This window comes from Abramis brama, assembly GCF_963993115.1.
Source record: "Abramis brama genome assembly, chromosome: 17".
In the NCBI taxonomy this organism is placed as follows: Eukaryota; Metazoa; Chordata; class Actinopteri; order Cypriniformes; family Leuciscidae; genus Abramis; species Abramis brama.
This window is the reverse complement of record NC_139979.1, coordinates 3,819,108-3,832,116: the sequence shown is the minus strand read 5'-3', so window position 1 is coordinate 3,832,116 and position 13,009 is coordinate 3,819,108. Positions and strand designations below refer to the sequence as shown.

Sequence of the window (13,009 nt, the reverse complement as noted above, 5' to 3'; positions counted from 1 at the left end):
TGGACCATTCATCCAATTTTCACGAAAATTGAACTAGATCATGCCAACAGAAAGTTACAGAATTTAAAAACGTTATTGTATAACGTGTGAATGAATTTGACGAAGAGCATGCCAAAGTGGATCTGAGGCTCTTCAACGCTTAAACATATTCTGACCAAACTTGGCTTGTGTTTTGACAACCATGACCTAAGGCTACCTGCACAGTTTCAGCGCAGTGCCCCCTAGTGGTCTGGAGATATGAAAAATTGACATTTTGCTTATATCTTCTGTACGGTTTGGACAAAACTGTTGTTATATAGATTTGGTGCAGCATGCCAAGTCGAACGATTCCTAATTTTCTCCATGTAGGCCATTTTGGTTGTCGGCCATCTTGAATTTTTTTGTAAAATGCTTTATTTTACAGGCGTATTGTTTCGAGTGTCTTCGGGCACCGTGCCCTGACGGTTCTCAAAGTTTCAGTGCCTCGCCACCTTGAAAAGTTAAAATGAAATTTCCAAAAAATGCTAATAACTTTTGATTAAATTAGCTTACTGTAATGAACCTGGTCTTAATAGATTCCTTGGGTCATGCCGAAAACATGGATACCAATTTTGCCATAGTTGGGTCAAACTTCCTGTCCGCCACTTTTATTTTCTTTAAAAAAAAGAAACATTTTCAAACTCCTCCTAGACCGCGAGTCCACCAAAATCGAATTTTATCATCGTAAAAAAAAAAAAAGTTTCGTATACTGCATCAACAAATTTGATGGCATGATGCAAAAACGCCTCTTAGGCTGTATCTCTGCAATGCTTTGGCATATTGACACCACACTTTGCATTTGTATTTAATTTTTCAGGCATTTTGCCTAAAATCATCTTAATATGTCTTTAACTGCTCATTGTCGCAGTTGATCTGATGACTTATCGTGCCGCCTTTGTGCTTGGCCCCTTAATTGTTGCTTGCAGCTATATTTATGATTAAGTCGTTTTTCCATGAAAACATTTTCTGCTTAAATGACATGAAATAAATCAGATCCAATTAATCAAGAGCCTGTAAATCCTTCAATCATGTTGTTTTGTTTAAACCTCCAGGCGAGAATGCGGAGAAGCTGCTGCAGTTCAAACGCTGGTTTTGGTCCATCGTTGAGAAGATGAGTATGACGGAGAGGCAGGACCTGGTAGGACGTTTCTGCATTTCTTTACTCGGTGTTAATTCACGTAAAGCGTGCCAGATGTTAAGGCATTCGTGTGTGTGACTCCCGCAGGTGTATTTCTGGACGTCCAGCCCGTCTCTGCCGGCCAGTGAAGAAGGTTTCCAGCCCATGCCCTCCATCACCATCCGCCCGCCGGACGACCAGCACCTGCCGACCGCCAACACCTGCATCTCTCGCCTTTACGTGCCACTTTACTCTTCCAAACAGATTCTCAAACAGAAACTTTTACTAGCCATCAAGACCAAGAATTTCGGTTTTGTGTAGTTAAACGAAACTCGTTTAATCGTTGTGTAATATTCTAGTTCCATTTTTGTAGATTTATTTTTTTTGTCTATACAATTTTATGAAATTTAAAAAAGTGCTGTCGCATCCCCGGCAGTGTTTTTTTGTTTTGGTCTGCGTTTCAAACGTGGACGGCTTGTTCTTATTTTTTTTGTTTTTTTGTTTGTTTTTTTATTTCCGTTATCAGAGTATAACGCAACATTCCTGCATTGGCTTTTGTAAAGTTGAAGCCTGCAGCTCCATTGGCTTGAACTGTAACTTCCCGTGACTTTGGCCTGACGGTAAACTGTCCGCCAAACCCCAGCCAAAGATGACAGCAGGAGTATTTAAAGAAAAAGGAAGATTACACTGTGATTTGATTTATTTTTTTTCCTGCCCTAATCATAAATATTACTATCACTGAGAGTTCACTGCTGCCTTTGTGGAAAGTCATTTTTTCTTGTATAGAGGGAGTAGGGAATTTCAAAAATAAACTTGGATGCAAACTAGTGTTGTGGTTCTTCAACATACACGAAAATCCTTTAGATGAAAATGTCCCACGATGTCTTCCTGTGGTGAGAAACGCACACTTTCAAAGTATATACTGAATACTTGCTTACCTTTTACTTTATGCATTATGCAGTGATAAACTAGTAAGCTTTGGTTCTCTCATCACTTTAGGAGTGTCAGTTGTCAATGTTGGAAATAAAATCAGGTAATTTGCATTTAGTTTCTCCAGAAAACTCATACTCTGCAAAGAAAAACCTACAATATACTAAATTGGTTTGAAAATGCAGCTGTGTATGATAGTTGCATCACACTCGTTGAATTAAACATGCAACGTGGTCATTTGACTATTGTTTATTACTTTTTCAAACATTTGTTGCACGCTTGAATACTGGTTTAAACGCTATTATGCAGTATTTCACTCAGAATAAAGTCCCTACAATAATATAGGGATATACAGGGTGGGCCATTTATATGGATACACCGTAATAACATGGGAATGGTTGGTGATATTAAAGTCCTGTTTGTGGCACATTAGTATATATTAGTACACACCACCCATCTTGAGGAGTTTGCCCCCTCACATATACTAATGTGCCACAAACAGGACTTTAATATCACCAACCATTCCCATGTTATTACGGTGTATCCATATAAATGGCCCACCCTGTATTATAATATATAATATTTAACAAAGAAATGGTCCCTTAAACTTTTGGCTTCAATGACCCATATATGTTTTAACACGAAGACCTTTCTCAAACACAAAACAAGTCCCTTCTTCATTTCTGGAAGCCGGGCTGAATGAGCAAGCACTGTTACTGCATTCAGATATCAAATACAGACATTAAAGAATACATGAAAAGAACATTTCAGTAATCACACTGGTAACTTCTATATCAAAGTAAAATCTCCAGAAAAGTAGTTCAACTCATTTAATATTTAGAAGGAAAAATATTGATTAATACCTTGATTATAATCACTCATTACATATACATTGAAGCAGCATCAAACACCAACATCAAAGGATCACGTAGACATCAAAGGATAAAGAAAAGTTGAATGAGTTTTAAACTGCAGAAATAATTCTGCAAATAAGCCACTGGACACATGAGGTCGTGTGTTAGTGATTTCACCGCAGGAGAGGAGTCTAAAATGAGGTCCCATTTGTTAGCGTTCATTAATGCAATAAAATTAGCAATACTTGTTTCAGTAATTATTGATTTGCTTAGTTAATAAAAACCATTTCATTGTTATCAGAGATTCAACTTTTGATCTTAAAAATGTGAAGTAACTAAGATTAATAATGCTTTAGAAGTATTTTTATAGTTCATGTTACCTAACTAATGTTAAAGGGTTACCACACTATAATAACAAATTCTTATTTTCTGATGTAAATATTTGTAATGCTTTACAATAAGGTCTTGTTGGTAACATTAGCAAAATATTACTATTATTTTAGTGTTAACCTTTGTTAATGTTACACATACATGTTATTTCAGAGCATTAATGTTAACAGATACAACTTGTTTTTAAAAATGTAGAGTAAATGTATATAGAAATACTGGTGGTTCATGTGTTAACTAATGTAGATAATGACCGTAAACAAAAACATCAGTATCACTTTGCAATAAGGTGCCATTCGTTAACGTTAGTGAATGCATTAACATGAATAATATATTTGTTTCAGTAATTATTGATTTTCCAACATTAGTTGAAAATACAAGTGTTCATTGTTAAAGATACAACTTTTGATTTTAAAAATGTGCAAGTAGATGTTGGAATAAGGACTAAATTATACAGTTAACAATTGAAACCTTATTGTAAGGTGTTACTGACTTTTTTTGATATATTGGTATATATATATATATATATATATATATAATAAATATATATAATATAAGAATAAAACACTCAGATGTTTAAATCATTGTTTATTTAGCAATGACAAAAATACTACATCTTTAATATAAACAGATGCTACAATCAAGACTTAACTAAAATACAAATTTAGTTTCAAATACAATAACCTTAAGAAAAACTTCAACAAAAAGAGTAACACTGCGACCTTTCAGAGGCAACACCAAAATCTTTAAAATGTTTTTTTTTTTTACTTTCTACTTTTTTTGCATGCATCTTTTGAACAAAAAATAGCTGGTGTTCTGATCATCTCTGACTATAAAAATAAAGCCATCTTTATTACACTGGCATCAAAGCGATGGGCACATTTCTTACAAAAGAACAATCTGAAACTGCCTTCGACAACACTAACGTTCAAGCACGGTGTCATGATTACACACGATGAAAAGCTGCACATGATACTGTATTTACACTAGCGGCCCCCAGACTTGCGGCCGGCCCAGGACCTGGAGCGCGAGCGCGAGCGAGACGGTGAGCGGGAAGCCGAGCGGGCGCGGGGTTCGTCCTCACGGGAGCCGGTGGACGGGTGCAGGTCTTCCACCGGCGGGCTGGCCGATCTGGACCGTGACCTGCGGCTCTTGGACTTGTACTTGGAGTCCTGGGAAGGAGAATGCGAGGCAGATCGATGGTGTCTGCGTCCGTGGTCACGTGACCTGCGTCTGAGCAGAAAACTCTGATTTAGTCTGTTTCCATAGTGGAAGTTAAAGGGGTGGTATAATGCCCTTTTCACAAAATGTAAAATAAGTCTTTGATGTCCCCAGAGTGTGTGTGTGAAGTTCAAGCTCAAAATACCCCACAGATATGACAACATGTAGACGCAACAGGACGTTTCTGAATGGTTAGTTGATGAATTTATGTAGCTGATGTGTAGTTATCTTCTAGTCATTAATTAGCATATTCTGTCATGATAATCTATAAATCGTGTTCAGGGGGCGGGGTTTATGTAAATTCTAGGGTTGGTGATGTCACTAACCCAGGAGGAATGTCATGTAGTCTCTACCAGCCGTTTGTTGTAGTCCTTAGTACAATTTCTTTAAAAGCAAATATCTCCCTTTGCTTTGAACTTTGAGCGTTGTAACTTTGCAGATGTTGTTTATGATCAAACAGCAACATTACACACTAACTAAAGTTAAAAAAGTGAAATCATAATCAACTGCATAATGCATTATTTTTTGCACAATGTCTTTACCTGTCATTCTCACGACTTCTGCTTCTCCGGTGTCTGCCGTGTGACCGAGAGCTGTCAAAAAAACATTCAATGGATCAATGTAGAACACACTGGTTAAAAAAAAAGATTTTATTTTTTTTTTTTAATAAAAAATGAAATTTATGCCCAGTTTCACAGACTAAAATGCATTATTGAGCTGTTTTAACTGAAAGCAAGCTTGCACTTACATATCTCAAAATATATCAGTGCCATTGTTTTGTCTTAAGATACACACCAGTAATGTGTTTTCTAAGGCATTTATATTAAAAAAGCTTCTTAAATTCCAAGAAACTAAGGCTTAATCCTGGCTTAATCTAAGCCCTGTCTGTGAAACCGGGCCAAAGTGAGAGAAAAAAAAAAAAGTCTGATGTCACGATTCGATATATATCACGATACTATATTATTGCAATACTCCAAGACATGGTAAAAGGTTCACAAAAAATGTACTGTTGATTAAAATGCTACATTTGGTGTAACATTGTGGGTGTAAATGAATAGTCTTGGACTTGGTGCTGTAAACCCAAAGCACAGGCCAATAGAGACACCAGAATAACAATATTCATGATTCTGAAGCTGAAAATACAGAACTATTTTAGACGAATAAGCTTGCACTCTGTCACTGACTAGATATGTTAAAAATAATGTAGGTCACGTTTACTGGTAACATCAGACATTTGGCATTATCAGGACCCACAAATATTCCCCCATTGCAGTATTATACATAATATTCAACATTATATATAGTAGTTTAATGTAGTACTGACACTAAAACTCTGAAAACCTGATTTTTTTTCTCTCAGTAACTCATTTTGGGTGAACTATACATATTATCACTATCCAAAACATATTGTTGCAGTTTTGTATTGCAATATGTTGTGACGAGATATATTGTTACACACCTATATATTATATACGTTAAAAAAAAACATTTTTTTTTTTTTTTTTATTTCTTAAATGTAATTGTAAAGCTAAAAATGTTAAAAGTTCTTTAGTTTTTATGACACTAAAACTATAAACTTGAATTTTTCTCACACAGCAAGTTTCATTTTGGGTGAACGATCCACAATACAGATTGTCACTATCCACGATACATATTGTTGCATTTTTGTATTGCGATATATTGTTACACCCATATATATTATGTATACTATATTAATATTTACATTTATGCATTTGGCAGACTCTTTTATCCAAAGCGACATACATTGCATTTCAAGGTTCACATTTACATTCTTATCAGTTCTAGCTTTCCCTGGGAATCGAACCCATGACCTTGGCGTTGCAAGTGCCAGCGCTCTCTTTCTTAAATGTAATGTTAAAGGTTTGTTTGTCTGCATGTTCTAGACTCTTAGCATTTATTTCAGACATGGTCAGTGTGTGTTTGTCCTCACTCTCTAGGGCTCCCTGATGGGCGAGCGTGGCGCTCGTAGGACTGACTGCGAGATCTGCTCCTGTAGCTGCGGCTGCGGGACCGTCTGCGCCGCCCGTCCCGCTCGTAGTCGTCGTATCGCGAGTCGCTGCGAGGAGAGCGCTTCTCTTTGGACTTCATCTGACCCGGAGCTGCACAACACCACAAAACAATTGCACGCCACTAAATAACATTATATTCAATGCATTTCAACAAACTATACATTAATTTTCAACATGCAGAAAAACAGTGTTATACTCTTGCGATCTCCTTGAGCGAACTGGATCTCGATCTGCCGTCCGCAGATCCACTTCCTGTCCAGGTTATGAAGCGCATCCTCTGCGTCACGAACGTCCTCGAACATGCAGCTGCGGTTAAGGCTTTGCTTTTGTTTTATTTTATAAGAGCCTGACACACTGATGAACATTTATATTACAGACACTGAACTCTCCATCAATACCATATTAATATTCACCACAAAATATGAAAGATTATAAAGCAAAACAAACAATCATCTGAATTAATTGTGATAAACGGCAGAAGGGGAATGTGTTGATGAAATCACTCTGAAATTCACAAAATTTCCGAGCGTGTTCTCCAACTTCAGGCACTTTTACAGTACGTCACGTGTGTTATATGGACAAGAATATATTTTTATGGTGTCATTTACACTCAAAATGATGCAAAAAAGATGTGAAAATGTTATGTAATTGTATCATGTGTCGTGTGGCGTTTTATTCCTAACATGTTTTAACTGGTCGTTTCCACCACAGAATGAAGGATGAGCTGGAAAAAACATTAGATATCATAAACAGTAGTGGTGGAACGGTACATGTATTCGTATTGAACCGAAACGGTACGGGCGTCATGGTTCGGTGCATAAATTTACATGGAGAATACACGGTATAAAAATAAATAAAACTCACGTGCAAATTAGTTTATGTAATGTGAGAGAGAGAAAGAGAGAGAGGCGCGGGCGCGATCGAAAAGTCGCAAAGTGTTTACTTATATTTGTGTATGCACCCGCGTGTGTGTGTGTGTGTGTGAGGCGCGGGCGCGATCGAACAGTGGAAACATAAAAACATACTCCGTCATTTTGTTTATACAGGACATCATTCAAACTGCAAAGTGTTTAAGTTACTGTTAATTAAAATTGTAAGGAAAACAAATATATTAATCTGAAATGTAGCAAATTAATTTTCAATTCATTCAGGTACAATTACCAAACATATCTCAAGGTCTTTTTGTCTTTTCATTAATTTAATTAATAAACTAATTATATAGGGATGCACCGATCCACATTTTTTCACTTCCGATCCGATCCCGATACCAGAATTTGGATATCGGCCGATACCGATACTATTCCGATACCAGAGCTGTGTTTCTTGCTTTAATATTGTTTATTTTATATGATGCTGAAATAAACTTCTCTCAACAGGCAAGTATGATATGTACGTATGTATGCATGTATGTCCCAAAAGGCAACTTGAGGTAAGTATAAGGTCAGAAAAGGAAGTAAAAAAAAACAGGAAATCCTGTTAACAGGAAAAATCCCATTCTGAAAACAAATATGCAACTGTACAGGTTTCAAATTGATTGTCATGTCAATATTTATTACATTCCCAAAATGTCAAATACTTGAGTCTTGAAATATAAGAAAAGGGCAAGTGTAAACATCTTACACACATGGTAACTCGTCTCGATGAATGCTCGATCAACATCAGCATCTTGCAAACAGACAAGCGGATTTCACCTCAAACGCGCGTCAATTTCGCTCTGGACGCGCAAATGGATTCAAAATATTCAAGCGTCCAACTAGACGCGGTAGACGCGAACTTGACGCGCTATTCGCGTTTGGTGTGAACGCACAGTAACGAGGAGTTAGGAGGCTTCCTGAGGAGTCATGAGCGAGGATACACAGGTGTATCCTATGCGGAAGAGTTTTATCGACTTAAACGTGACGCACGTCTAAATTCACCTCCCCCTTCACATCGGTCACTATCATTTTAATTTATACTTTACCTTTGCAGTTTATATGAACCACACATCTCACATATTTCAACAGGGTATCTTGCTTTATTATTATTTATTATGAATTTCTTAAATAAACAAACTTCAACAACATAAGGGCAGATCGTGCTGCTGATGACGCGATGAAGTGACGCTTGAGTGATCAAGTATTCCAATGTATAAAAAAAAGTTACATTCGAATCCTCCATCCTCGCGTCTTTTCCTTGCAGCCTTCCCTCGCATCCTACAGGGGGCGGAGCTGAGACGCGAGGAAAGGAAGCGAGGAAAGTTAACGAGGATGCACAAATAAGAAATGAGAAGCACCCTGAATTACGGCTTCGCAAACATTGCATTTTGCTGTCTTGCTCTGCGGTGTTTCCAGTGTGAAGTATTTTTCCACACAGAGGACGTTGTTGGCTAGCCGCAAACTGCGAAATGGATTTCCTGAGCGGGGGCGTGTCTCATAACTCTGTGTCTCATTGAGCCGCGCATCTGTTTAGGAAATCCATTCCGCAGTTTGCAGCCAGCTAGCAGACTCGCCGGCGGGAATCACTTTTGGAGTCATTTCAGCAGACAACGTTAAAGCGCAGACATGACTCATGGATATCGGATATCTCCGCAGGTTGGATCGGGAAAATCCGATACGTGAATTACGCTGGTATCGGCCCCGATACCGATACTGGATCGGATCGGCCCCATCCCTATAATTATATAAAACTATTGTCAGTGCACTACAAATAAACTGGTTCTATGCCGTTACTTTATTAATAAAACTTATTTAAAAAATACAAGGCTTAAGTAATTTATTTTCCTTCGGTGGTCCAGCCTGAGACATGCACAAGCCTTCTGCATTTTTGTTTTGCTTTTCCCTCCATTGTACCGAACTCGTACCGAACCGTGACTTCTGTGTACCGTTCCACCCCTAATAAACAGGCAGTTAAATGAGAAACTAGTGTGGTGTGACGATTGAGTTAGTGCCCGTAGTTAAAGAAACACCAATAAATGCATCTGTGGGCCAATCAAAGGGAGAGAATTTATGGATATGAAAACTTCCTTTGATTACGTACAGAAATCATGTGCTCTGTAATGGTAGGATACAACATTAAAACGGGTTACCTTTAACATGCTTGACCTTTGACCTTCAGCTTGACCTTTTTTGTCTTTAACCACCTCCGAGAAGGACTTGGGGATGTCTTTGCCCAATAACCTTTAGTCTTTTCCTCTTTCTTTGGTCAGACCGAGGCCTTGACTTGATTTTGGTCCCCTTTGAATCTTCAAGCTTTAACTTTCTCTTTATTGTCTTTGTCTTGAATCTACTCTACATCGGCCCTTTTAAATACTCTGTGTAGGGAAGGTCTCCAGAACTGTATGTCTTTACATTTTCTGAGACAACAACAGAGGAAATATCAGTTAGGAGACAAACATCTGACAAGTTCACGGCCATTCACAGTCAAGCTTTTAAGGGATAGCACACACAAAAATTACAATTTTGTCATTATCCAACCTCCATATACAATGAAAGTGAATGGGAACTGGACCACACACACACACACACAACTAGGGATTCACACTTGTTAAAATGAACCACATCATCACACCAGGGTTCATTTTAATCAAACCAAACCTGCCAATAGTCACTCCAGTCCCCATTCACTTTCATTATACAGAACAACTTGGAAAGAAAAGGTGAGTAAATGATGACCGATTGTTTATTTCTGGATGAACCATCCCTTTAAAACTTTGCAATATTTTCTTTCTTTTACACATTTGCCTACAAAGGATATTGAACGTATGCAAATCCTCTTGGTCGCCGTGAATAGAAGTCAACAGGAACGTAGACATCTACTATAGGTCCGTAACGACCAAACTCACGACGCAAATCCTCTGGCCTAAAGTACCATGAAATGACAGGACATTCATTTCTCTGACTGAGAGCCTCTCCCAGAGTGCTTTGAGGATAATAACGTGCCATTGAAGCGCTGATATTTGCTTTCATAGAAGCCACTAACTCAATAGTCAATAGCATAGAAGTCAATAGCTATGCTTCCATCCAAAGTTATGAACGCAGAATTGGAATATCACATAAAACGTTTGTTAACAAAGCAACGTTTCCATCCCATGTGTTCAAGAGAATAAAATCGTCACTTCCTGGGAAATTGGCGCAAAATATCTTGAATAAAAACTGAAGTTGCTGCAATGCGGAAGAAACTGTGGCTCTTTTCCCAATATAATAAATGACTTGCGTACAGACAAAACGCAATAAACAGATTTGGATGCTAGTGTGTAAACGCAATCCTGTGAGACACTTCTGGGAGGGAATTAAACCAAATCATTCTGATGACAGACTTTGGCTCAGGCATTTCATTCAACATGTGATGTGATGTGATTGGTCCGCTGGTTAGTCCAGTCATCCAATCACATCCTCTGTTGAGGCAACATCATGTGAGGTTTTTGTTGCACATCAAGGAATTTATTCGGTAAATGTGTTTCCTACATAGTTTATGCGCATGTCTTCTTATCAGATAAAAAATTAAGTCCGCCTCAAATAAGCACATAAAAACTTTTACGAATTTATGCGCATCGTGGTGTTTTCCATCGAGCGTTTTTTTTTTTTTAATGCGATATCCCAAAATGTGGAGTGCAGAAACTCATTGTCGACACTGTCCTGTGATTTATCCGAGTCCTATAAGATTTTGCAAGCTAACATCAAAGTATGTTTCCTTCAATTATTCATTGCAAAAAAAAAAGAAAGAGGTAAAATGTACAATTAATCGATATTTTGATTTTTGGTAATATCATCCAGCCCTAGTTTAGCATGTCTCACAATTAAAAAAGAAAAGAAATTAAAAAAAAACACAGAATTGCCAGATAAAAAGTCGTAATTACCTTTTTTATTTTTTATTCTGTGCCGGAAACAAGTGCTTCCATAATAGGTGGATGGAAACATAGCTAGTGTTGAAATAAATCATGCTTACTTGCAGAATTCATGGTGAAAAACTTAACTACCCCAATTTGCAAATGATGCAATTGAATCTCCCTCCAATCTCACACTTAGTTTTACATTATGTAGTAAAGGGTTTTTAAAAATAAAACTATTAAAAACACGTTTGTTACCTGAGATAGTTAAAATAAAAAAATATTTTACTATTTATTTATAATAAAAACTTAATAAAATGACAAAAGCACATATTATAATGATTAACAAAATAAATATAATGTTAAAACGCTAATTAAAGATACATTATAATAGAATATAATAATGCCGGGTGAGAAATCAATTAGTTGAAACATGTCAAACTAATTCTTCTGGAATCTCCCTCATTATGTATGCAGTGTTCCTCATTAATATGCATGCATCTAATAACAGCCATAGTGGAAAGAAACCCAATCCTGTTTCAAATCCTGCTGCAAATATTAGACTAAAAACAACATGAAACATATGATATGAGACAAACGGACAAATTATGTTTTCATTAACCCTTTAATCTATCTTAACTGATTAGTAGGATTAATAAATGATTAATAAATAAAATAGAGAAAACCCACTCACTGGTATGTCAGTTTTTAAATATAACTTTAGATGAGTGTCTAATCATGATGTATATTCATGCACATTACACATTTATTATAGTTAGTGATATTTTATTTTTAACGACGCAAACGCGGGCGTGAGCTCTCTCGCGCAGCGTACAAACTGCTCAGTAACTAGCACACATGCGCACTAACCTGCTGTCATCGGAGATGTTTCTGATGAACAGAGATGTGTTTGGAGGTCGCATGTATCTCGCCATAATAATAAAAACTGCAAACTTCAGATCCACAGACAAACGGGCTCACAGGCCGCAGAACAGCTCGATGTGCACACGTACACGCGCATGCGCACCCAGCTCGCCGTGACGTCACCGCCGCGTCAGCAAGAAAGAGAGGAAATGTTTGCGGATTATTTCAAATTTATATTTACCTTTTCTTTTCTTTTCTTTTCTTTTCTTTTTTACAGTCTATGATATTTACTCATATTGGAATGGAATCGTTGACAGACAATATTGTTTGGAAAAGGGTTTGGCTTATGCCTCATCAATATTTAATTACAAAGAGGTGTCATTCAAAATGATAGGGTTTACCCAGTGAAACATTACTTTTGTGAAATGTAAAGGTGATATTGATTTTAATTGCACTTTTTGTGACAGTTGCCCTAAAAATGTGGTTAATTTATTTTGGCACTGCCCATTTGTAAGACCATTTTGGCAAAATGTTTGATTTTATCACAAAGACTATTGATGGAAAAAGTGATTGTTGTTGTGGAAACATTTATTATTTGGTCTTTTAAAGAACTGTAGAGACAAGCAGTCAGGTTTATATCATACATTTTATCCTTTTAATGGTAAAATTATATGTTCAAAAATGTAAGTTTTGCTGTAAAAACATTATATCATTCAAAAATACCTAAAAATAACATTAAGTTTGAAAAATAAGAAATCTGTAAAAAAAAAAGAAAAGAAAAAAA

The 13,009-nt window shown here is 36.9% G+C and overlaps 2 protein-coding genes across 8 annotated transcripts in view; one reads left to right on the top strand and one right to left on the bottom strand.

The window, feature by feature from the left end:
• The window catches only part of ubr5 (ubiquitin protein ligase E3 component n-recognin 5), a 61,241-nt gene extending 59,282 nt beyond the window's left edge, over nucleotides 1–1,959 (top strand). For all 5 annotated transcript variants that reach the window (XM_084088618.1, XM_084088619.1, XM_084088617.1 and 2 more), the window contains exons 57-58: nucleotides 1,071–1,156; nucleotides 1,244–1,959. In XM_084088618.1, coding sequence (XP_083944744.1) covers nucleotides 1,071–1,156; nucleotides 1,244–1,456 — 299 coding nt within the window. In that variant the 3' untranslated portion in view covers nucleotides 1,457–1,959. The remainder of the gene's footprint in view (nucleotides 1–1,070; nucleotides 1,157–1,243) is intronic.
• Nucleotides 1,960–3,877: 1,918 nt separating this feature from the next.
• Nucleotides 3,878–12,400, bottom strand: srsf10a (serine and arginine rich splicing factor 10a). 3 transcript variants are annotated; one of them, XM_084089640.1, is made up of 6 exons: nucleotides 12,232–12,400; nucleotides 9,622–9,888; nucleotides 6,754–6,911; nucleotides 6,479–6,647; nucleotides 5,070–5,120; nucleotides 3,878–4,539 (listed from the first exon to the last, which is right to left on the bottom strand). In XM_084089640.1, exons 3-6 carry the CDS (start codon nucleotides 6,857–6,859, stop codon nucleotides 4,293–4,295), a joined length of 573 nt encoding a protein of 190 aa, XP_083945766.1. In that variant the 5' UTR covers nucleotides 6,860–6,911; nucleotides 9,622–9,888; nucleotides 12,232–12,400; the 3' UTR covers nucleotides 3,878–4,292. The 3 variants fall into 3 exon arrangements, with proteins under 3 accessions (XP_083945766.1, XP_083945764.1, XP_083945765.1); XM_084089638.1 differs by lacking the exon at nucleotides 9,622–9,888 and adding an exon at nucleotides 10,290–10,394 and having other exon boundaries at nucleotides 6,754–6,857; nucleotides 12,232–12,395; XM_084089639.1 differs by lacking the exon at nucleotides 12,232–12,400 and having other exon boundaries at nucleotides 6,754–6,858; nucleotides 9,605–9,722.
• Between the last annotated feature and the right edge of the window lie 609 nt (nucleotides 12,401–13,009).